Source organism: Ursus maritimus, unplaced genomic scaffold, assembly GCF_017311325.1.
Source record: "Ursus maritimus isolate PB19 unplaced genomic scaffold, ASM1731132v1 scaffold_18, whole genome shotgun sequence".
In the NCBI taxonomy this organism is placed as follows: Eukaryota; Metazoa; Chordata; class Mammalia; order Carnivora; family Ursidae; genus Ursus; species Ursus maritimus.
In genome coordinates this window covers 46,068,579-46,094,202 of record NW_024424230.1, presented here as the reverse complement: position 1 = coordinate 46,094,202, position 25,624 = coordinate 46,068,579, and the positions used below count along the sequence as shown (strand labels likewise).

Here is a 25,624-nt window from a genome sequence, read left to right as displayed (position 1 = left end):
AGACCCACACTTGCAGTAGATGACTCTTGAAGGCCAAGGGCGTGCATGTACTTCACGGTTCACCCCCCCCAACTCACTTCTCTTCCAAATAACCTGATTTCTCCTTCATTTGTGCTCTTCCTCCTGGATAGCTCTGCAACAGGAGCATTATCTTGCTCTTCAGCAAGTCCATATGCTGGGCTTGTTATCTTATGGGTAAGTACGTGTCACATGATTTTTGAAGATCCTAACTGCATACATTGTATGAACTACCGCATATGTATAAGAGACTTAAAAAGGTAGAAGAAAGATGGGTAAACAAGATTATGTGTTTTTTCCATAGAAAAAGGTTATCTGGTTAACTCTTTTTCTTTGATGTCTCAGATTAAAGTCCTACTGTTCATTAAAATATGTTTGAAGTTGGCATTTCCGGCATCTGAATTTAGACTGCAGTGCTATGTGTGAGGAGGGGATAGGCAAGGGTCCACCTAACGTCCCCTTGAAAACACACTCACGTAAAGTTGGTCGTGGATATTGGCTCCATGCTTCAGCAGCGTCTCCACCACCTGCATGTGCCCGTACTGACTGGCGGCCAACAGGGCCGTGCCCCCGTCCTGCAAAGTGTCAACACATTAGAAAGGGTGCAGGCACATATTTACCTCCCAGAGGGAGAGCTTTCGAAAACACTTTCCCTATAGATAACAACAAACTCACTGTTCCTTTTTCATCTCTTTCTCTTTATGTTCATGACAGTGTTCCTCCTAATGACAACATGTTGTACACGTGGGTGACTTGCTTGGGATACGTACAGTTACTGGACTATGTTATGATGCCTAATTCCCCATGTCAAATGCAGAATCATCTATCTGCATTGCAATAAAGGAAACGAAGAATAGAAAGCCTGTACCAGTCAGTTCTGTCTTGGCTCTACCCGAATAGTCTCCTGTCTTCTGTCTAGAGACCTGCTTGACAAATGTTGGCTCCTCCTTGTGGTTCCCCCCAGCTGTGGGCCTCTGAGATTAAGGTAATTAGTGGAGTGACCATCTGGGGCCATTGTCTTCAAGGGACAAGGTGTGCATCCATTAAGAGTGGACAGCTGCAGCACATGGCGGGAGCCTCTCACCGTCCTACTTAGCATTTTCCTTTGAACATGTGCCAGTTTGTCTGGATCTTTTTTTAAAATGTCGGCCCTAGAATGAATTGGAGCCCGGAAAACTAGACGTGGTCTGATGGGGAATGGGACATTCCTTTGTTCCATCTACCCTCTTTACCTTGACAGCCTAAATTAGAAGTAGCTTTTATGTCGACCACATCACACTACTGACTCACTGAGTCTGTGGTCAACTGAAACCCTTGATGGTTTTTCTCAGGTGCTGCAGCCAAGGCATTATCCTTCCCCATCTACAGCTGGGGAGCTGTTTGTTTGGCTCTGTGAACTGGTATGTGGACCTCTGCACTAATTGCAGATAATGCAAGAACATGTCATCTGGTTCTGAAATACAAATCGTAACTTTAAGATAGTCTGGTTTCTAAATTTAGGGCATAGAGTGTTTATCCAAAATGCCTGTCCTCTGACTCCCACCCTCACAGGGTCTGATTCTGGTGAGGCCCAGAGACAGGCTTTCTTGACCTCACTCATCATAGTCACATGAGGAGACTGTGGCGTGAAGGTGGCAGGTGGGTCTCACTTAGAGAAATGCTGTCATAAGAGCTCCTTTGTTTACAGGCTGTTGGGGGGGGGCGGGCACTTGAGCTGTGATTTGAAGGGTGGAGAACGGAGGACAGAGACTGGGGGGCTGAGGCTGGTGGTGGGGGTAGGTGTGGGTGGGTGTGTGGACGACAAAAATTGCAATAGCAGCAACAAGCACGAACATTTCCAACTTCATTCTGTCGATTTTTCTCTTTGCCTAATGAGGTAAGAGAATGGATAAAATACGGTGATTGTCATAGAAGAGCTGGTACCTTTTATTTTTATTGTTTTATTTATTTTTTAAGTAGGCTCCATACCCAGTGTGGAGCCCAATGTGGGGCTTGAACTCATGACACTGAGATCATGACCTGAGCCGACGTCCAGAGTCAGACACCTAATTGACTGAGCCACCCAGGTGCCCCTGTACCATTTACTTATTTATTCACTTTTAAAGATTTTATTTATTTGAGAGACAGAGAGAGAGAGAACAAGCAGGGGGAGCAGCAGGCAGAGGGATAAGCAGACTCCCCACTGAGCAGGGAGCCTGATGTGGGACTCGATCCCAGGACCCTGAGATCTGGACACAAGCTGAAGGCAGATGCTTTACCAACTGAGCCACCCAGGTGCCTCTGTACCTTTTATTTTTAAAAACACATTTTGGGGGCTATAGCTTTAATAGCGATGAGAACAACTGTTGTAACAGGCAGTTTTGATGACAGGATCATGTGAAAACTCAGCGCCTCTCGACGCTCTCTTCTTCCCATGGAAAGTTCTTGGACACCTGCGGTTGACCTAACGGAAACATTTGGAATTGCACTCTGGGCCCCATGTTCCATGGATTTCTGGGACAGCGCGCACTGGCGCATGAACAAAGGCTTTATTTATTTATTTATTTATTTATTTTGAACAAAGGCTTTAAGCCAGCCTTTGTTAACCAAGAAGACTGAAGCAGCCACGTGGGTGCACAGTCATTCTTAAAGAGTTGAGACTTGCATTTGTAGAACTTTACTTTCTATTTTTAGTTGTATTACTTTTATAATGAAAATTAAAATGATAATTAATATAAACATATACACACATATATTTCGGGCTGTTGTATATTATATTCGGCATGTTTGGAGGCATGTGCACCGTCCAATGGCAGGTCCAGAACAGACTGATCGTATCTGAGATCATAATCTACGTAATAGTTAGCATCTCAACAGGAATAAAGAACCCACTGGAAACTCCCCTGATAGCAAAGTATTGCACACAATGGATTAAGAAAGCCTAAAAGATTCTGAGTAAGGCAAATTTCCAGGAATTTTTTGGTTATGATGAGGCCGGAAATAAGGTGACAATTCCAAAAATGTTAAAGCACTTCAAATTGTCCTACTATAAACCATTATGTAAAATGATATTGTGAACACCAAATTGATCTTTCTGCAACCTCAGTTTTCTTATCCGTGTGTTGAACACGAAGAATCAATGACTTCTTTAAAGGAAGAACCACATTTCTTTGCCCAACTATATAAACTGTAATCATGTATGACATATTTTAGTGAAGATATCTCAGAAAGTAAACTACCTGTCATATCATCCTCCTTAGAAATAGCTCAGATTCACTAGGAGTGGCTTAAATACTTTGACGGTTTCTATCAGAGCACTGGGATTAACCCTGAAGTAAAAAAAAAGCCCCTGAAAACAGGGAGTTATAAAGCACTTGCTTTATAACTGGTGGTATGCATCCTGATGACAAAATTTAGTGTCCCAAAGTAGAAAGCTACCAGTGCAAGACAGACCCTAAATAATTCCCCAGAAGATTATGAGCCCAGAGTGAAAATGTCATGTTTTGAATTGATTCCCTAGGACTACCTCTGAGCCATTATAAGTAACTTTGTGAAACCCACCTTCTTAGGCTTGAAAATCTTATAAAAAGAGTGGGGCACCTGGGTGGCTCCATCAATTAAGCATCTACCTTTGGTTCAGGTCATGATCTCAGGGTCCTGGGATCAAGCCCCATGTCAGGCTCCCTGCTCAGTGGGGAGTCTGCTTCTTCCTCTGCCCCTCCCCTTGCTTGTGTTCTCTCTCTCTCAAATAAATAAATAAATAAAATCTTAAAAAAAAAAGAAGCACAAATTCGTACTATGGATGGAGAGACATGAATACTCATGATGGCTAAAATTCTTACAGGCTATGAAATCTAGAAAGTTTTCTTACTTTAGTCCTAAATTCAGTGGATGCTCCAAATTCAAAGAGAAATCTCACGACGTCATTATGTCCTTGCTGGGCAGCAAAGAACAGGGCAGTGGTACCTGACTAGGAGAGAACAAGCAGCTGGTTTGAAGGCATTTAGTTACATAGCATTTGATTTATGTATTTACAGACAAAACAAAACCATATCCTTGTACCTAAGCCTTCTAACCTAGGATGGAGCTACATTTGAACTGATTGTATTCTTTGCGCAGAAAAGTGAGAATATGAAAGGAGAACTTTATTGTTGGTATAGTGGGATGAGTGGTGGACCCAAAAGATACATCCCTGTCCTAATTTCTGGAACCTGTGAATATTACATTCCGTGGCATATGAAGTGATTAAGTTAAGGATTTTGAGAAGAGGCACTTATCCTGACTTATCCTGGTGGGTCCTAAATCCAGTGACAACTGTCTTTAGAACAGTGAAGTAGACACATTTGACACAGAGGAGAGGAAGAGTCCATGTGGCCACAGAGGCGGACATTAGGGGGATGAGGCCATAAGTCAAGGAGTGCCCGCGGCTACCAGAAGCTGGAACAGGTAAAGAATGGGTTCTCCCCTAGGGCCTCCAGAGGGACACACCTTGACTTTTCTGGCCTCCAGAATCCTAAAAGTATGCATTTTTGTTCTTTAAAGCCACCTAGTTGGTGGTAATTTGCTACAGCGGCCACAGGGAACTAACTACCATGCTTGGTAACATGGGCATTCATTCATACAGGGAAGAGTTCCGGTAGAGTTCTGGTTACAAAGTTAAGCATCCCAGAGTAGAAAGCTACCAGCCCAAGAAAGAATCTAAGTAATTCACTCAAACGTACTCAAAAGATTTCTCAAAAGAGGGCATAGGAACAAGAAACAGCCTGGTTCCAAATTTTAAGCTGATCAGTGATACTTGGAGATACAAGTGTTAGCATCCTCTCTTCCTGGCCTTTTTTACAAGGTTACTCAAAGATTGGTAGACGAATCATTGTGATAGGAGCAAATTCATCATACTGCTTTTGTGGGCAATATGTATTTTTCATATAAAGGTGCTCTTCACTCCAGTGCTTTGAGCAGGGATGAAGCTAACATTACACCTTCCCAGGCACAGTGAGGAGGAACACCTCCTTCCACGGCCCACCCGGAAGCGTTGAAGGGGTAGGTTCTCACCCAGGTGGGAGAAGCCAGGACAGCAGGCCCTCGGGATTACTGATGACTCTGAAGCTTGTTCTTAAGTGTGCACAAGTGTATGCATGTGTGTATGCTGTCTCACACACACAGGGAACAATGAGCCCCACCACTGTGACAGAACACAAGCCAATATCTTCCCAGTCATGACCTTCTATCTCAGGCTGTGCCCCCAACCAGACGCCGCCCCAAGGAGGCACAGGTAATGTGACCATTCCCAGAGCCTTTCTGCCTGCCACGCAGGAGAGATTTTCTCCTTGGTTCCCACAGAAACAAGTCGGAAGCATCCTCTCATTGCTTTCCTATGGTGGAGGACACTGAGTTCCAGAAACCTGAAGATGTTATCAGGTCTGGATGAAGAAACTTGGCTAGCACAGGAAAACTCTCTTCTTAATAGACATTATATTTTAGAAACTACCAGAGATAATTTTTAGAAATTGTTTCTTCACTGAGAAAAAGGATTTTTCACTAAGATTTTGTATTAATTAAAAAATCATATCTCCAGCAGTTTGAGTCCGTTTTGGAACATACAGCTACCATTAATCATTGTGCACATGAATGCAGCAAGCTGTAGACGATGGAGCCAGACTTCAGTCTGGAATGTGAATAAAGGTCTGAAATGCACGTGCTTTCCTATCGTAACCCAGGGCTTCATGACAACTGCACATGCGGCTCCCATCCCTGAGGGTTTTAGCTAACATGGCTGGTTCTTTAGAGCAGTGGTCTCTCTGGATCATTAGCTTCCTATTCTAGCAAGCTCTGTGTACCTAAATAGCCATCCAAAGAAAACAATGACAGGTACTTTTTCAGGAAACAAGTATTTCGATATGGATTAAATGGAAAAATGGATTACGAATGAACCCGGGTAGAAGCCGGTAGAAGCTGTATGAGTAACTTCCATAGCACTGCTAGGTACTCTCTGATCGCAAAACAGATGAGGTGAAGCTGGGGCCTCTCTTTGGCAGCTCTATCACCAGAGGCTGGCGTGGCCTCGGGAAATTCAGGGGACCACTGGGAACTCACAAAGCATCATTCTTTGAGCCACAAGGTTACCTCTAAATTGGGCCCACTTGGGTAAGTCCTCGAGGGCCATTTTGTTCAATGCACAATCGTTTTCATATCCAAGAATATTAGTTGGGCAATTGGAACCAACCAGATAAACATAAAACCATAAAAACCATACAATGGCTGGAAAGCAAACAAATGTTTCTGTTCTCTCAGCTTTTCACAGTTGTTCTGAAGATATTTTTGTGTGTGTTGAACTTGCCTTCAGGATACAGTTTCTTGAGTAAGCAGATCTGAATCATATTGTTTTTATTAGAGAAAAATCTGTCTATTCTTTAAAGTTATAATAAACCAAGACTGTGAAGCATAAAGGAAAAACAAAAAGATCAGGGTAATTTCAAACCATAATTCTAAATAGGCCCAAACATTTTCCTCCCAGAAGGAAATTAGCTGTTGACGTGAAAACTGGCCCAAAACAATGTTCCAGTGTTGTGAAAATTGCTCAGAAGAATCTGTGAGGCTGGATTTGCTGTAGAAAGTATGGCTCCTCTTAAGAGATCAGGCTTGCTGGTCCAGGGCTATGGAGAACCAGACTCCAGATTCTATGCATCAAGTGTCACTCTTCCATGGTCCACAGCCAAGGTGACACCCAGAGGGGTGAGGGGAGGGAATTTAGATGCCCCACAGAATATCTAGGCCTCACACCTGGGGTGTCTTAGTTTGCTCCACTCAGAGGTAGCAGTCCAGCCTGGAAGATGGGGTGTACTGATTGATGAAAGTTTGGTTGATGACTCATCTTTTCTGAAACAACTATAGGGCAGGCCCTCAAATAAGACTGGATCAAGGAAAATCAAGTGCTGCGGTTTGGTTTGGAGCTTGCCCCAGGATGCCTATCTTAAGTCTGAGTTAGTGTGGACTTGAGAGGTCAGATTCACTTTAGGGATGACCTGGAGGCCCTAGATCAGCTTGGAAATAAATGGATCCCCCTCAGATCTGACTCCCAAAGTATGTTAGAAGGCCCAGCCTCCCACCACTCTTCTACACTGGACCAAGAATGGATCCTCTAGCTAGACTGAACTCCCAAGATGGCCTTTGAATGAAGCGTGGGGACAGGCTCTCATTTTAGTTCAAGGTTCACCACATGGCCTTTTGGGGAGAGCTTATTTAATATGTGGCCCGTCAGAGAAGCCCTTTGAAATCATGGTTTGATGAGGATGGCTGAGAGAGTCTATCAAGTGAGCCTCCTTAAGAACTGGTTGGCGACCCAATCCTTCTAAAAATACAATGATCTCTATGAAAATCCTGTAACTTCTAGAGCACCTCATCCCAAGGGAAGAAGACAGACCTGATTTAAGCTCGGGAGGGAATGTATGAGTGCTGAGCGAATGTGGTTAGAGGTTTGCTTGCCTCAGACTACGTGCTTGAGAACATTCATCCAACTCAAGTACAACCAATGGTCCATTCCTGGGCCTTATTTTGGGCACAGTAAAGTCTGCAACCTGGGCTTTAATGCCATGTAGGGAAAAAAGCAATGAGTACTCTTGTCTTCCTTACCAATTCACCACTGTAAAAATTTCGAGTCTCTGTCACCTGGGTCATTCACATTCAAGCGTAAACCTGACCTACCTCCCTCTGGAGGTTGATGTCTGCTCCCTGCAGAACCAGTTCCCTCACACAGTCTATGTGACCGGCATAGGAGGCGACCATGAGGAGCGTGGTGCCATGCTAGATGGAGGACAGACAGATAAGGGTTAGGCCATCGTGTGTCAGAGAGGGTCCTGGAAAAGAGACCGAAGACATGTCAGATCCACTCGAGACACGTCCAAGTGCAAAATTTCCCACAGTAGTGTCTCATGAATAACCTTATAACCAGAGTAGGCAGGGAAAAAGCGAAGCGACAAATTACTGAGGGTGGAATTTTCAATTTAAAAACTCACTTAATCCCATTACCTTCATAAATGCAGTCCAAGTGAACCATAATGTTAAGGCAGAAGGGATGTAATGGTCTCATTTTATGATTCATATTAAACGATTCCTGAGCCCAAACACTGTTATTCATGTAAAAGATGGGTTAAGTGGTACCTGTTGGTTTTCTGAGTTTAGAAGTCTTTATCTTAAAACTGATTCAGGTAAAGATGCAAGATACCTCAGTGAAATGGGAGACCATAGTATAAAGGAGCTCTGGGGTTCAAGTCTGCCTCTGTCATCAATCCACAGTGTCACCTGGGGGCAGGTTGCTTATAATTCCTTTAATTCACAGTTGTTTTTGAGGGCTTGGAATTGTGATCTTGACCAGTGCTTCTGCATAAGCAGCAACCTGCCTTTCTGGGGTGGACGAGAGAGAGACGGATGGTTCTGCACAGGAGGAAGGCCTGCTAGGTATAGGGTGATAAGTGAGTCTTACAAGCCTCGTTTTAATTTCATCGGTGGGATTTTGTAGGAAGGCAGTAGAGTTGAGGGGTCACTGACACCATGATCTTGGGCTAGTTATGAAACCTTTCCAAGGCTCTCGCTCCTCATCTGCAAAATAGGGAATAATAAAAGCATCTGCTGGATTAAATTAAATGGGTAAACGAGATGAAGCAGGCAATGTGCTTAGCACAGTAATGTCAGATGTTAATTCACTAAGTGTTAGATATTGAAATATTATACTTCAGTAAACGTTAGGTTATCATCTGGCTTTTGTTGATTTCTGTGACTCTCAATACTAATTTTAGGAAAGTCTTGTTTGCTATGTATGAAAAGTACAGGTAGAATTTCAAAAAAACCACAACACTAATGGCTTCATAGAAGTGTTCTATGGTATTTTCTCTACTTCCATGTGACTGTATTTGGTATTTGAATGTTAGACATTCGTGTAGGCTGTACCATCCATTATTAAGTTGAACACCTTCCTCTGTATTTTCCAGGATTAGAATGGCATGTGAAAGTTGTTATTACTAACTTCCTCCTGAATGCGAACAATTTTTGTTTAGATTGCAGATAGAAGAATCTTTGATTTAAAACCAATCTGGAAGATTGCTGGGAAGACAGCGAAGTAGGAGGGCACTAAGCTCACTTTGTCTGACAGATACGATGGGAGTATCAATAGATACACAATGGGAGTTACAACAGATCACACTCACATCAGTGTAAATAACCCAGAAAATGACCTGCCGACTGGAAGAACAAACTCCACAACTAAAGGTAGAGAAGAGGTCACACTGAAGAGGGTAGGAAGGGCAGAGATGCAGTGGGGAGGTGAACGGACCACTGCTGTATGCAGGTGGGGAGGGAGCTGTGGGGAAGGGAGGGAAACAGATTATTACACCAGGGAGCCTGCAGGGGGGAAGATGAATCCCCATAACATTTGGCTCTGAAAACTAGAGGAAGCAAATTTCATGAGTTCTTATAACCAACAGGGCTTGAGCCTGGAATTTTATTTTTATTTATTTTTTAAGATTTTTTTTTTTAAAGATTTTATTTATTTGACAGAGAGAGACAGCCAGAGAGACAGGGAACACAAGCAGGGGGAGTGGGAGAGGAAGAAGCAGGCTCCTAGCGGAGGAGCCTGATATGGGACTCGATCCCAGAACGCTGGGATCACGCCCTGAGCCGAAGGCAGACGCTTAACGACTGCGTCACCCAGGCGCCCCAAGATTTTTATTTTTTAAGATTTTTATTTTAAAATTTTATTATTATTATTTTTTAGGGAGAGAGAGCATGTGTGTGTGGGGGGGGTGGGGGAGGAGGAGCAGAGGGAGAGGGAGAGAGAGGCATCTGGGTGGCTCAGTCAGTAAAGTGTCTGCCTTCAGCTCAGGTCATGATCTCAGGGTCCTGGGACCGAGCCCTGCATTGGGATTCCTGCTCAGCGGGGAGTCTGCTTCTCCCTCTTATGACCCTGAAGTCATGACCTGAGCTGAAATCAAGAGCTGGATGGTTAACTGACTGAGCCACTAGGGCGCCCCTAAGGTTTTGATTTTAAGTAATCTCTACACCCAGCATGGGGCTCAAACTCACAACACTGAGATCGAGTTACATGCTCTACTGACTGACCCAGCCAGGTGCCCCTGGAATTTTAAAAATGAGTGGCTCAGCTCTGGGAGACGATGGAGGGTAAGAGGAAACTAAGTCCTCACTCTTAAAGAGACAGCTCTACAAACAGCGCACAGAGATATGGCATAGAAGCAGTTTTAAAAATGCCTGGGGTATATGGGAGGGAGATTTGTTTACTAGTCTCAGAGATGTGCTGGAGGAGCAGGGATCTTTGGAAGACTTCTCTAAGAACAAAGGAGCTGGAAGGCACCATTTCCTTACCCTGCCCCCCCAGCAAAAACACACGACCACCTGCAGGAACCCACGCACCATGGATATTCACTGCCTAACTGGCTAACGCCACTCCCCCTTATGCAACACCTGTGCATGTTGTGGATCTGCCCCCTCCAATGCGCTCTTGGCTGGAGCCCATTCAAACCAGGGCCACAAGCCTGGCAGTCTGCAAGCATCCCCAACAAGGGTCAGCACCACTCCAAAGTGACTCCTGCCCTGGGAAGAGGGAAAGATAACCACACAAGCAATCATCCTGTGGCCCCAGCAGTGGGCCAGGTGCAGACAGCTGGTCTGATTGCAGGCCCCACCCACCCATGAAGGATCTCAGGGGACAACACAGGGAAAGCACCCTGCAGTTTGGTGCTACTGTGTCTCTGGCAAATACCTGGTCTGACTCAACTCAAGCCCAGGGTGGCCCCAGACTGGCCCACTAACACTAGAGACCAAACACTGCCCCAAACAGCAAAGAGAGCCACCGCAGATGCCTGGGCTGAAGAAAAAAGTATCTCAGCCACAAGAGCAGGGCACACAACACACATGGGAGACACCCCTGAAGTGCCAGGTTCTGGTGAACAGGGGACACTGCACCACAGGGCACTACAGGACCTCTTCTTCATAAGGCCACCACTTTCAAGAGTGGGAGATGTAGCTGACTTTCCTAACACACAAAAACAGACACAGAGAATTAGACAAAATGAGGAGATAGAGGAATTTGTCTCAAATGAAAGAACAGGGCAAAACCACAGCAAGAGACCTAAGTAAAATGGAAATAAGTAATATGCCTGACAGAATTAAAAGTAATGGTCATAAAGATACTCACTAGACTTGAGAAAAGAGAGGAGGACATCAGTGAGACCCTTAACAAAGCGATAAAAACAACTAATCAGAGACGAAGAGCACAATAAATGAATTAGAAATACACTAGATGCAGCAGACTAGAAGAAGCAGAAGAGTCAATCAGTGACCCAGAGGACAGAGTAATGGAAAGTAATCAAGCTGAGCAGGTGAAAGAGAAAAACAAAAAGCAACATGAGAATATATTTAGGGAACTCAGTGACTCCATCCGGCCTAATAACATTTGGATTTATAGGGATCCCAGAAGGAGAAGAGAAAAGGGGACAAAAAATTTATTTGAAGAAATAATAGCTGATAACTTCCCAAATCTGGGGAAGGAAAGAGAAATCCAGATCCAAGAGGCAGAGAGATTCCCTCAACAAAATCAATGCGAGGAGGTCCACACCAAGACACATAGTAATCAAAATGACAAAGAGTAATGATAAAGAGAGAATTTTAAAAGCAGCAAGAGAAAAGAAAACGGTTACATACAGGAGAAATCCCTTAAGGCTATCAGCAGATTTTTCAACAGAAATCTTGTAGGCCAGAATAAAGTGGCATGATATACTTGAAGTGCTAAAAGGAAAAAATATGCAGCCAAAAATACTCCACCCAGCAAGGCTATCATTCAGAATAGAAGGAGAGCTACAGAGTTTCCAAGACAAACAAAAGTTAAAGGGATTCATGACCACTGAACCACCCCTACAAGAATGTTAAAAGCGCCTGGGTGGCTCAGTCGTTAAGCGTCTGCCTTCGGCTCAGGGCATGATCCCAGCATTCTGGGATCGAGCCCCACATCAGGCTCCTCCGCTGGGAGCCTGCTTCTTCCTCTCCCACTCCCCCTGCTTGTGTTCCCTCTCTCGCTGGCTGTCTCTCTGTCAAATGAATAAATAAAATCTTAAAAAAAAAAAAAAGCGACTCTTTGAGTGGAAAGGAAAGATCGTAACTAAGAGTAAGAAAAATAGGAAGCACAAAAGCAGTAAAAATAAGTACATTTGTAAACAATCAGTCAAGGAACTCACAAAATAAAAGGATATAAAGTATGACACCATATACCTGAAACATAGGTGTGGGGAGGTATAGAGAAGCAAAGATGAGTTCAAACATAAGTGACCATCAACTTAATATAGACTACTATATGTAGATGTTATATGCAAGCCTAATGGTAACCACAAATCGAAAACCGGTAATAGATACTTAAAAAACAAAGAAGAATCCAAGAATATCACTAAAGAAAGCCAACTTACCATGAGAGAAGAGGGCAAGGGAAGAATGGAACAGAGAACTACAAAAACAACCATAAAACAAGTAAGAAAATAGCAATAAATACATACCTATCACTAATTACTTTGAATGTAAATGGATTAAACACTCCATTTAAAAGACATAGGATGACAGAATGGATTTTAAAAAAAAAGACCCTTGGGGTGCCTGGGTGGCGCAGTCAGTTAAGCATTTGACTCTTGGTTTTGGCTCAGGTCATGATCACAGGGTCATGAGATTGAGCCTCATGTCAGGCTCTGCACTAGGCATGGAACCTACTTAAAATTCTCTCTCTCCCTCTCTCTCTGCCCCTCTCACTTGTGCTCTCTCTCTTTCTCTCAAATAAGTGAATAAATATATATATATATAAAAACCCAAACAACAAGACCCATATGCTGCCTATAAAACTCATTTCAGACTAAAAGACACCTGCAGATTGAAAGTGGGGATAGAGAAACATTTATCATGTAAATGGATGTCAAAAGAAAGCCTGGGGAGCAATACTTATTTCAGACAAAGTAGACTTTGAAAAAAAGACTACATTAAGAGACAAAGAAGTACACCATATAATAATAAAAAGACAATCCAACAAAAAGATGTAATAATTGTAAATATTTATGCACCCAACATGGGAGCACCCAAATATATAAAACAGTTAATAACAAATATAAAGGAACTAATTGATAGTAATACAATAATAGCAGGGGACTTTAACACCCCATGATGGACAGATCATCTAAACAGAAAATAAACAAGGAAATCGTGGCTTTGAATGACACATTGGACCAGTTGGGTTTAACAGATATATTCTGAATATTCTATCCTAAAACAGCAGAATACACATTTTTTCAAGTGCCCATGGAATATTCTCCAGAATAGATCACATATTACACTACAAAACAAGTATCAATAAGTTCAAAAAGATTGTAGTCACACTATGCATCTTTTCTGACCAAAATGTTATGAAACTAGAAGTTAATCAAAGAAAAAAGTATGGAAAGAGCACAAATACATGGAAGTTAATAATATGCTATTAAATAATGAATGGGTCAATGAAGACATCAAAGAAGAAATTTAAAAAATACATAGAGACAAATGGAAATGAAAACACAAAGGTCCAAAATATTTGGGATGCAGCAAAAGTGGTTCTAAGAAGGACGTATACAGCAATACAGGCTTACCGTGAGAAGCAAGAAAAATCTCAAATAAACAACCTAACTAACACCTAAAGGGGCTGGAAAACAGGCAAACAAACAACAAACAAACTAAACCCCAAACCAGTATAAGGAAGGAAATAATAAAGATTAGAGCAGAAATAAATGGTATGGAACCTAAAAAAACAACAGAACAGATCAATAAAACCAGGAGCTGGTTCTTTGAAAAGATCAACAAAATTGATAAACTTTTAGATAAACTCATCAAAAAGAGAGAGGATTCAAATAAATAAAATCAGATATGAAAGAGGAGAAATAACAACCAACACCACTGAAATATTATTTAAATTCCCAAAAACATATAACCTATCAAAACTGAATCAGGAAGAAATAGAAAATTTGAACAGAACCAGTTACTAGCAATGAAATTAAATCAGTAATCAAAAAATTCCCAGCAAACAAAAGTCCAAGACCAGATGGCTTCACAGGTGAATTCTATCAAAAATTTCAAGAAAGAATTAATACCTATTATTAATACCTATTCTTCCCAAATTATTCCAAAAAATATAAGAGAAAGGAAAACTTTCAAATTTATTCTGTGGGGCCACCATTACCCTGATACCAAAACCAGACAAAGACTCCACGGAAAAAGAGAACTACAGACCAATATGTTTGATGAACATAGACGCAAAAATCTTCAACCAAATATTAGCAAACAGAACCCAACAATACAGTAAAACAATCATTTACTTCAATCAAGTGGGCTTTATTCCTGGGATGCAAAGGTGGTTCAATATTTGCAAATCAATCACTGTGATATGTTATATCAACAAGAGAAAGATAAAAACCATATGATCATTTCAATAGATGCAGAAAAAGCATTTGACAAAGTACAACATCCATTCATGATAAAAAAAAAAAAACCCTCTGCAAAGTAGGTACAGAGGGAACATATCTCAACATAATAAAGGCCATATATGAAAAACCCACAGTGAACATCATACTCAATGGGGGAAAATTGAAAGTTTTTCCTCTAAGATTGGGAACAACACAAGGATCTCCACTCTCGCCACTTTTATTCAACATAGTACTAGACATCTTAGCCACAGCAATCAGACAAGAAAAGGGAATAAAGGGCATCAAATTAGTAAGGAAGAAGTAAAACTTTCACTATTTGCTGATAACATGCTACTATATATAGAAAAACCCCAAAGACTCCACCAAAAAACTCCTAGAACGGATAAATGAATTCAGTAAATTTGCAGGAAACAAAAATCAATGTACAGAAATCCATTGCATTTCTATACACTAGTAACGAAGGAGCAGAAAGAGAAATTAAGAAAACAATCCCATTTACAAGTGCACCAAAAATAATAAAATACCTAGGAATAAACCTAAACAAGGAGGTGAAAGTTGTACTCTGAAAACTATAAGACACTAATGAAAGAAATTGAAGAGGACACAAACAAATAGAAAAACATTCCAGGCAAATGGATTGTAAGAACAAATATTGTTAAAATGTCATACTTCCCAAAACAATCTACAGATTGAATGCAATCCCTATCAAAACATCAACAGCATTTTTCATAGAGCCAGAACAAATAATCCTAAAATGTGTATGGAATCGCAAAAGACCCAGAATAGTCAAAGCAATCTTGAAAAAGAAAAACAAAGCTGGAAGTATCACAATTCCAGATTTCAAGTTACAAAGTTGTAGGAATAAAAACAGTATGGTGCTGGCACAAAAATAGACACAGGAACAGAATAGAGAGCCCAGAAATAAACCCATGGTGTTATGGTCAATTAATCTTTGACAAAGGAGTCAAGAATATACAATGGGGAAAAAGGCAGTCTCTTCAACAAATGGTGCTGGGAAAACCAGACAGGTACATGCAAAAGAATGAAACTGGACCACTTTCTTACATCAGGCACAGAAATAAACTCAAAATGGATTAAGAACCTAAATATGAGACCTCAAACCATAAAAATTCTAGAAGAGGGAACAGACAGTAATTTCTGTGACATAAGCCATAACATCTTTCTAGATATGTCTTCTGAGGCAAGGGAAACAAAAGCGAAAATAAAGTATTGGGACTACACCAAAATAAAATGTTTCTGCACAGCAAAGGAAACAACAAATAAAACTAAAAGCCTACTGAACTGGAAAAGATATTTGCAAATGACAGATCTGATAAAGGGTTAGTATCCAAAATATATAAATAAGTTATACAACTAAACACCAAAAAACCCAAATAATCCAATTTGAAAATAGGCAGAAGACATGAACAGACATTTCTCCAAAGAAGACATCCAGATGGCCAACAGACACATTAAAAGATGCTCAACGTCACTCATTCTCAGGGAAATACAAATCAAAACCACAATGAGATATCACCTCACCCCTGTCAAAATGGCTAAAATCAAAATCGCAAACAGAACAAGTATTGGTGAGGATGTGGAGAAAAAGGAACCCTCACACACTGTTGGTAGGAATGCAAATTGGTACAGCCACCGTAGAAGATGGTATGGAGCTTCCTCAAGAAATTAAAAATAGAAATACCGTATGATCCAGTAATTGCACTACTGGGTATTTTCCCTAAGAATACAAAAACACTAATTTGAAGGGATATATGCACCCCTACATTTATTACAGCATTATTTACAATAGTCAAGATATGGAAGCAGTCCAAGTGTCCATCAATAGATGAATGGATAAAGAAGATATCTATCTATCTACCTACCTACCTACACACACACACACACACACACACACACACACACACGAATATTATTCAGCAATAAAAAAGAATGAAATCTTGCCATTTGCAACAACATGGATGGATCTAGAGAGTATAACGTTAAGCGAAGTAAGGCAGTCAGAGAAAGACAAATACAATTTGATTTCACTCATATGTGGAATTTAAAAAACAAAACAAACAAAGGGGAAAAAAGAGATAAACCAAGAAACAGACTCGTAACTGAGAGAGAACAAACTGATGGTTACCAGAGGGGTGATGGGTGGGGGGATGGGGGAAATAGGTGAGGGGATTAAGAGTACACTTATCTTGATGAGCACTAAGTAATACATGGACTTGTTGTATCATTATAGTATACACCTGAAATTAATATAACACTGTAGGTTAATTACACTGGAATTAAAATTTAAAAAGAAATCCAATCTGAAGATAGCAATAAATGCATCCTTTACATGAGACGTAAGAAATTTTTTTTATCATAGGTTATACTTGTTTCAAAATAAAAATCAATCATGAGGCACAAGAAGCACAGAGCAACTTAATTTTGATGTTTAAAAAGAAAGATTAAAAATGTTATGTGCATTTGCTTTAAAGGAAGGAGCCATGAATGAAACAAATTTAAAAATACTCTCTAGATTGTATCTCAATTCCACATCACGGTCAATTGAGAAAAAGAGGCTAAAGACAAGGGAGAAAGAGAATAAAGAAGTAGTATCTGTCGATGTAGTTATTAAGCTACATAAAAATGTTTCCTTTATATTCAAAACTTATCAGCTGGACAAACTGTAATTCCCTTAAGATTAAGGTTAATTTATTTCATTAGCTGATGTTAAAGTGCACCTTTTAAAACTCGTTGATTTTCAACAGAGGATACAGTGGATATGAATGTGGCGAAGACTACAGCAAACACCACAGCGACATACATACGTTCACACATCTCAAAAGGCCAGAGGAAGCTTGCCATTGCACTTCTGGTGGTAAGTGTGCATCAGAGAGATGAAGGAAGCAAAGAATGCAAACACCACGTGAAGACAACATTAATCTAGGAATGAAGGTGAATGTCAGCAAATCAAAGCTTTGCTGTGTGGTGGGTTTAAATGCTATTTGTCGGAAGTTTGAACATGGTCATGAACTTGAGGTTGGGAGCAGTTCCCAAGAGAGCCCCAGGGCCTCTCCTTGCATTCCATCAGCTCTTCTAGGAGTTCCAGAAAAATCAGAGGGTGGGCCCCACTGGCCAGAGCAGGACTAGTCAGAGGTCATTCACCACCAGGGACATTCTGGAACCCAGACTCCATGTTCAGGTGGCACCGGAAGGAGGTAGAAATCCTCCCAGGGAAATTTTGAGGGGAACCAAGACCTGTACTGTTCCCAAACATCTCCCTGTCTCTGTTACTACCAATCTTAGAGACCCTTTCAAAATCAGCAATATGTCTGAAATTACTGTCATTTAGACTCGCTCCTTTGTTTAAATTTTTTATACTTTTAATCAATTTATTTTTAAATTTAAATTTTAGGTAGTTAACATATAGTGCAATGTTTGTTTCTGGAGTAGAATTCAGTGATTTATCACTTATATACAACACCCAGCGCTCATCATAACAAGTGCCCTCCTTATTACCCACCACCCAGCTAGCCCACCCCCCACCCCACCTTCCTCTATCAACCCTCAGTTTGTTCTCTACTGTTAAGAGTCTCCTTGGGGCGCTGGGGTGGCTCAGTTGGTTAAGTGTCTGCCTTCAGCTCAGGTAATGATCCCAGGGACATGGGACTGAGTCCACATTGGGCTCCCTGCTCAGTGGGGAATCTGCTTCTCCCTCTCCCTCTGCCCCTCCTCTCCACTTGTGCCCTCTCTATCTCTCTCTCAAATAAATAAATAAAATCTTTTAAAAAAGAGTTTCTTATGGCTTGTTTCCCTCTCTCCTTTTTCTCTTTTCCCTCTTCCCATATGTTCATCTGTTTTCTTTCTTAAATTCCATATATGAGTGAGATCAAGATGGTAGCTGTCTTTCTCTGACTGGCTTATTTCACTTAGCAAAATACACTCTAGCTCCATTCATGTTTTGCATATGGCAAGATTTCATCTTTTCGATGGCTGAGTAACATTCCATTACACACACACACACCCACCCCATATCTTCTTTATCCATTCATCAGTTGATGGACATTTGAGTTCTCTCCACAGTTTGGCTATTGTTGATAATGCTGTTATAGACATTGGGGTGCATGTATCCCTTCAAATCTGTATTTTTGTATCCTTTGGGTAAATACCTAGTAGTGCATGAGAAGATGTTCAACATCACTCAGCATCAGGGAAATACAAATCAAAACCACGATGAGATACCACCTCACACCTGTCAGAATGGCTAAAATTAACAACACAGGAAACAACACATGTTGGCGAGGATGTGGAGAAAGGGTAACCCTCTTACAGTGTTGGTGGGAATGCAAGCTGGTGCAGCCACTCTGGAAAACAGTGTGGAGCTTCCTCAAAAGGTTAAGAATAGAGCTACCCTATGATCTAGCAAATAGACTCACTCCTTTGGGTTAAGGAATCATTTCTCCAGAGAGCTGTTAATTAAATGAGTTTCTATTTTAAACAAGGAGGAGTAAACGTATTAGTATCTGTTCATAGAAGTAAAATTTCTCATTCAGATAGCAGACCAAGAGAGACAGACGATGAGCTCCGAGGGGAAAGGAGGAAGCAGGACCCGTCACACTGAGTGGGAAAGGGCGCTGGTAAGGCTGAGAGTTCGGGGTACTTACTGTCTGGGGGGCAGGATGTGTGTGGTGCTGTGAGGTGGCCCCTAGGAAACTGAAAGTCAGGAAAGAGTTATGGGGTGGCTGAGAAAAGGTGACGTCAAGAAGAAGAGGAAAAGTGGTAATCAATGTGATTGGGGGTGAGGCCACAATGAAAACCAGCTCCCCTACTGCAGTGTAGCCCAGGGTGGCCCTGCTGGCCTGGAAGACTCACGTAACACTGGGACGGCCAGTTCACAGATGCCTGACCTACTATCAGCCTGGGTCCCAGCAAGGAACAGATGGCACAGTCACACTGGGGTAGCCGGAAGAAAGCTAGTGATTTATAAAGCTGAGTCCTGGGCGTAGGGACACTACAAGAACAATGTTGAACTGGGAACTAGCGGCGGCGGGGCTCCCCTGCCAGCCCAGCCTGAAGGCACAGGGTGGCGGGGGAAGGTTGTGACTCCCAGGACACAGAGCTAGAACACTGCTGCCAGACAGAGCAGGGGACACCGGCTCCCCAACGTCCCTCTCCTCCCACCCTCTGATTCTTACCAGTACGTACATTGGCCAAACCCAACTGGAGGTCAGAGGGAAGCAAGTCCACTAGGCCCTACCTTTCAGGCTTCGGGACACAGAGCAAGCTGAAGAAGGGTCTGGGTGAATCTGGAGGTGCAAACCCAAGACACTGCATACGATGCCCCCAGTGGGCAAAGTGGAGCGAACTTGGATATTTCAGGCTGGCGGCTGATCTCACTTCCCAAATTTGTGCAATAAAAGCTGGAAATGGCACATCCTGCTTTTGGGAAAACAATAAGGCTCCCTTGAAAACATTTTTATTCCTAAAATCAAAATGTTTCTGGTGTGTCTCTTTCTCGCTCTCATTTGAGGTCTTCTTGATCCCCAGAGATGCATAGTCCTGCTGAGTACAGAGAAATCGCTGCTTCTACCCGGGAAGGGAAGGGCTCCCTGAATGATGCCGGCCAGTGGGCACTAGTGTCTGTTTTTAGACCACTTCCTTGCCAGTGAGTGCATTGATTTTGCAACGATAATGAAAGGTAAGAGGCTGGGTGGCGGCTTCCATTGTCAGTTCTCTTATCTTTGGAGAAAAACCCAACTTACACACTCATGGCAGTCCTCTTCTGCTCTGAATTATCTCCACTTTCCACGGAAGCAGTTGGTTTGAATTCTCTGACTAAAAACGCTTTCCTTCTTGGAACTTGCCAATTCTAATTCCCAGTGAAGTGCCTCTTTCCTTATTGTGGCTGCCTTCCGTTTATGCATGCAATGGTTTCCCTAATTTGTTTTTAATTTTAAAAAATATTTATTTGAGAGAGAGAGCGAGTGAGCGCATGTACAAGTGTGTGTGAGTGGGGGGAAAGGCAGAGGCAAAGAACACCAAGCAGACCCTCCACTGAGCACAGAGCCTGACTTGGGGCTCGATCTCACACCCCGAAACCACGACCCGAGCAGAAATCAAGAGTTGGACTCTTAACCAACTGAGCCACCCAGGTGCCCCCCGCCCCCAGCCCCCAGTATGTTTTTACATTCACCACGGTACCTTGGACTTTTTAAAAGTATAAAGCAAGCATACAGAAAGAATAGATAAGCACTGTAAAGGGAAATGTATTCATGAGCTGCTCTCATGCCAGCAGGGGAAATGGTGTGCCCTTGGCATGCATATACCGAATGAATCCGTCCGTACACTGTCCCTGCAGTCCACATCCACCCGACCACTGTTCAACAACAGCCTGAGCAGAGCCAGGTTGCCTCTCCTTGCTGCCCAGAATGCGGCGTTGGCAAGTGGAGTTTCCTTCTGCAGAAGCAAAATGAGACAGGATCTTAAACTTGACATCAGTTAATGTGACCGCTTCTATGCAAATACATACTACTCAAAAAGCAGAATTTCCAGATGTGTCGTAGCATGGAAAGACTGCTCGTCCAGCAACAGATGATCGTAATATACTTGGTTATGGAACACATTCTATTTTATACCAGATACCGGAGTGCTATTACGAAGAGCAGTGTTGTTGATAATACAGCACTATTAATACCCTATTTCCCACCAATGTTCTCACTTTCCTGCCTCTTGTGTCTTTGTTCACAGTTTCCTTTTTGCTTGAAAGGAGTTCTCCCCCATCCTTCAAGGCCAAGGCTCTGCTTAAATGCTATTTCCTCCCTGAAACGTTCCCAAATCCCTTTTCGCCTCTAAGCAGAGAGAAATCTCTCCCAATTCTGACCTACCCAACCCACACCTTTTCTATGCCCTCAACTTTCTACCCAATTGCAGCTTTCTGGGTCAAGGCCTCAGCTTCCCTCCACCTAATCTTTTTTGCTTCAGCTGGAACTTATCAGAAGATTCAGTTAAGAATGAAGAACTCTGGGCAGAAAACACTGTTACGTGTCCTCACATGGATCCTTCTTTCCACCGCTGCATTATTTTAAAGCTGCAAAGTTAATGTTGGAACCATGCTATGGAAGGAATAGAGCTGGCCAACAGTTCTTCAAAAATCAGAGTGGGAGAGCTGACTGCAGTACAGTCGCCTTGCCTAAAACACATCAATTTGGATCTATAGAGAACTGTCCATGGCGGGAGGGTGAGGTTGGAGGAGGGGCTCTGGAACCAGACAGCTCTGGGTTTCAGCCCCAGCCCTGAGCAAATGACTTGGCCTTGGTGAGTCTTACACGACCTGCCTTGAAATTTTTGGTAAGGATTAAACGATGTAGGGTAATTGACAAAAACAATACCCAACATGGCATAAATGCTTACAGATGCTTGCTTTTCCCCCTCTGTGCACTTTTCTGTACAAAGTTAGAATCAGTAGGCAAAATTAAATTGAGAATTGGTACTATAAAAAATTTTGCTGGTCTCAGGAAATTTTCTAGCATTCAAATTGTTTAATAAAAGTACTTTTCTGGGTGGACTTAAAACTTCTATCTGACCCCAAAGCCCTTTTATGCAATATATCTTTTAAATATACTGATCAGGTATTAAATTCATTATCTTCCTTACCTATGCTAAGTCAAAAAGAAAACACAATAATGTCACCCACAACAAGGAGCCATCTAAAGATTAAAAAGAACTAAAAAAAAAAAATGTTTAGGTAATGTCCACACCCCGTGTGGGGCTCAAACTCACAACCCCGAGATGGAGAGTCTCATGTTCTTCTGAGTGAGACAGCCAGGCGCCCATCCACGGAGCCATCTAAAGTGAAAGCACAGTGAGAGCACGGGGAAGGGGGCATCTGTTGGTATGAGGATTTCTTTTCGGCAGCCCTTCAGCTCACCCACGATTTAGAGCTCTCGTGCGTTCCTGGAGGAGAGTGTGGCCAAGTGGGGAGTGCTAAGCAGGTTGCAAACATACTTTGAATAGTTTCCTGGCTCAGGTAGGAGGAATAACAAAAATCCCCTCAAATTCCAGATGAACAATTTGCTTTCCCCACAGGTGTAAATGTTATGGTTCCACGAATTTTCAGGCCAAAATGCAATGGTGACGTTCACACCCAGGGTCGGCGGCTTTTCTACCAGGCTGGGTCCACCATTGCCGCTGTTGGTGACTGGCTGGAGTGATGGCTAGGCAGGTCCGACTTGTAGCATCGATCATGAAACAATGCCCTTTCATTAGGGAGATTGCACAAGGCCAACATGAAGTCTGGAGGGTGAATTAGGAAGAGAACTTAATATGCACCAGGGAACAGCTCTGGTGGCTTTTCCTGAAACATGAAGACTTGAGAGTAATAAATTGTAAATCATTTTTAGTGATTTTATTGTTTCTCTTTAAGCCCAAATTATTTTCAAAAACCATTTGGAAACCACAAACTTCTATTGTCATAATAAACTCTCCTGCCTTGAGGATGGCCTCGGGGCTTTCTCTCCTGTCAGGGCCAGATTTCCTGGTTTCCCAAAAGGTTTTAGAAACTGAGCTTTGTGAAAAGCCGGACAGATTTCACTCTCCCTCAAGTGCCTGTTTTACTGGGAGGTGGAGGCAAGAGAGTCGATTTGGGGTAGAAAGAGCTGAAGAGCTGAGTTCAAGTCCTAAGCCTGCTACTTGCCAGCTCTGTGACCCTGGGAAGGTTATTTAACTTGTCTCTGTCCCAGTAAAATGGGAACAATAATGCCAGGAGTAGCACTTCTGCCATGCGTTGTTAGAGAATTAAAGGAGAGAATACATGTCAACTCCATGTGATGGTGAACATATAATATAATATATATAATATAAATGCACAGTCCTCAGAGCTCTTTGAAATTCATTTGCTTGGTCATACTGGCCTGTATTAGGGACGGTGGTCCTGGCCAGGGTCTGGGACAAGAGGTACGAGTCAACCTTGATCTCAGCTCTAATGGCTTTACGGCCCAGTAGGAAAGCAAATCATGCCACTAGACATCAGAAGTTAATTACGGGTGCTAGAACAGGAATGCGGATTACTTGTGAGAGCACAGAATGGCCGGCCTAGACGAGGGGGGTAGCCAGGAAAGGCTTCAGAGAAGGAATTCTCGAGAAGAGTCTCAAAAGATGAGCAGGGAACTTAGTGAGAAGCATCCCAGGCAGCCAGGGCAGTGAAGCAAAGACATGGAGGCTCGCCACAGCATTCTGGGAATTGTCATTAGCTCTGAAGGGCTGGAGAGAAGGATAGGAGTAGGGAGAGGGCAGGGGACACTGTGGGGCTGAAAGCAGGCAGGGCCAGATCCCAAAGGATCTGCTGGGCCATGCCATGGGGTTTGTCTGGGCACAGGGGAGCCAAGGCAGAGTTTTAAGGTGGGGAGATACTATCGGTTTTGTGTTTTAGAAAGGTCCCTGACAGCCTCAGGGAGAATGGAGTGATGCCTGGAGCCAGTCTGAGGTTGGTGTCTACAAGGGTTAGGGGACTATTGCATAGACAAGGCAAGAGAAGATGGGGGCCCAAGCTCAAGCTAACAGTTTTGGTCTGCGACCATATAGGCAGGAGAAGGTGGGGGCAAGGAGTCTGGACTGACTCCGGGGTTTCTGGTTTGAGTGCCTGGATGAGGAGGTGCCCTTCCTGAAAGTGGGAAATACCGTAAGAGGGGCAGGCTTTGGGAAAAAATGATGAGTCCAGCTGCGAACGCGCTTTGTGCCCGAGGGGCTTCCAGGAGGAAACGACTACCATAACTGTGGCTAAGCTCTCCGATCATGCTGCGGCGGATGCAGTTGGTGGAGGGCAGGTATCTTGCCCTAATACTAAGAGCTTGTTCTGTAGCACTTGGGATATGCTCCACACATACGACCTCACTGAATCCCCATCAGAGCTCGGTGAGGTGGGCACTGTTGCACAGGTGAGGTAAGGGAGAAAGCACAGGCAGGCTTCGGACCCAGGCAGTCTGGTGCTCGGGGCTGCCCTTTCAGCCATCCCACTCTTCTGCCTCTGGTGGACTTCTGTGGACAGCGAGGAATAAGGCAGCATTGACCCTGCTGGCCTCCTTCCTATCCTCATTCCAAGCTGGTCTTCTGCCAAGACGGAAAGGCCCTTGACCTTCCTTCTCTTTGGGGTCGATACACACCCTGTTGCCCGGATAACTTCCAAACCTCCTCTGATGATACGCACACCATCGTAAGTGCTGGAGAGTGAAGAGGGGCGAGCACTTTAGCCTTTGACGGTGATGATGCACGTGGAAGTGCTTTACTATTTAACCTCTTTCTTGATTTTTCTGATCTCTATAGTGAGGCCAGTGAGTCTCCCTCAGGCAGGCCTGTTGGTCATGATATTATGAGGAACGGCAGCACCAACCAATGCTGAGATCTTGCTCTGTCTGTATCTGATGTGGAAGCACTTCCACTGCCCTGAGGCAGGGACTCCCAGATCAGCCTCACGACATAGGTGTTTTTATTATACCCATTCTTTTTTTTTTTTTTTAAGATTTTATTTTTTTATTTGAGAGAGAAAGAGAGAGAGAGAGATCAAGAGCACAAGCAGGGGAAGCGTTAGAGGGAGAGGGAGAAGCAGACTCCCCACTGAGCAGGGAGCCCTACTTGGGACTCGATCCCAGGACCCTGAGATCATGACCTGAGCCAAAGGCAGACGCTTAACCAACTGAGCCACCCAGGCGCCCCTATTATTCCCATTCTTAAGATGAGGTAACTGAGGCACAGAAATGGATCACTCAAGGTCATAGAGTTAGGAACCAGCATTCAAACCCAACTCTGAGTCCAGAGTCTGAGGTCTTATATCTTATGCCCTGGGAGAAAAATTGAGTGTAAACTTCCACATATGCCATATTTTCTTCTTTTTCTCCCCTTTACTGCCAGGATTTTGGCTCACACACTGCTCATTATTACACTACCAGCAATTAGTTACAGGAAGGAAGGGGAGAGGAAACACAGAAGGGAAATTGTTACTTGTACAGAACTGGAATTCTGATTAAAAGCTAAAAGGGGGTAGAGATTTAAATCATTAGTTTAAAAAAAGGTTTAGAATACTGTGGGCTTCGATTGTGTATTTATTAATTCAATCAAGAGAACATTAGTAATGAATTTCTTTGATG

At 42.9% G+C, this 25,624-nt stretch overlaps 1 protein-coding gene across 7 annotated transcripts in view; it reads right to left on the bottom strand.

Annotated features, from left to right (window-relative positions):
* Positions 1-25,624, bottom strand: part of ANKRD29 (ankyrin repeat domain 29) — a 57,723-nt gene that overhangs the window by 27,250 nt on the left and 4,849 nt on the right. For 2 of the 7 annotated variants that reach the window (XM_040632638.1, XM_040632640.1), the window contains exons 2-5: positions 20,813-20,942; positions 7,699-7,797; positions 3,869-3,963; positions 495-593 (exon numbers count right to left, since the gene is read on the bottom strand). In XM_040632638.1, the coding sequence (XP_040488572.1) occupies positions 495-593; positions 3,869-3,963; positions 7,699-7,797; positions 20,813-20,942 (423 nt within the window). Of the gene's footprint in view, positions 1-494; positions 594-3,868; positions 3,968-7,698; positions 7,798-20,812; positions 20,943-25,624 lie in introns of those variants that run through there. The other 5 variants (XM_040632639.1, XM_040632641.1, XM_040632642.1 and 2 more) reach the window with 4 other exon arrangements.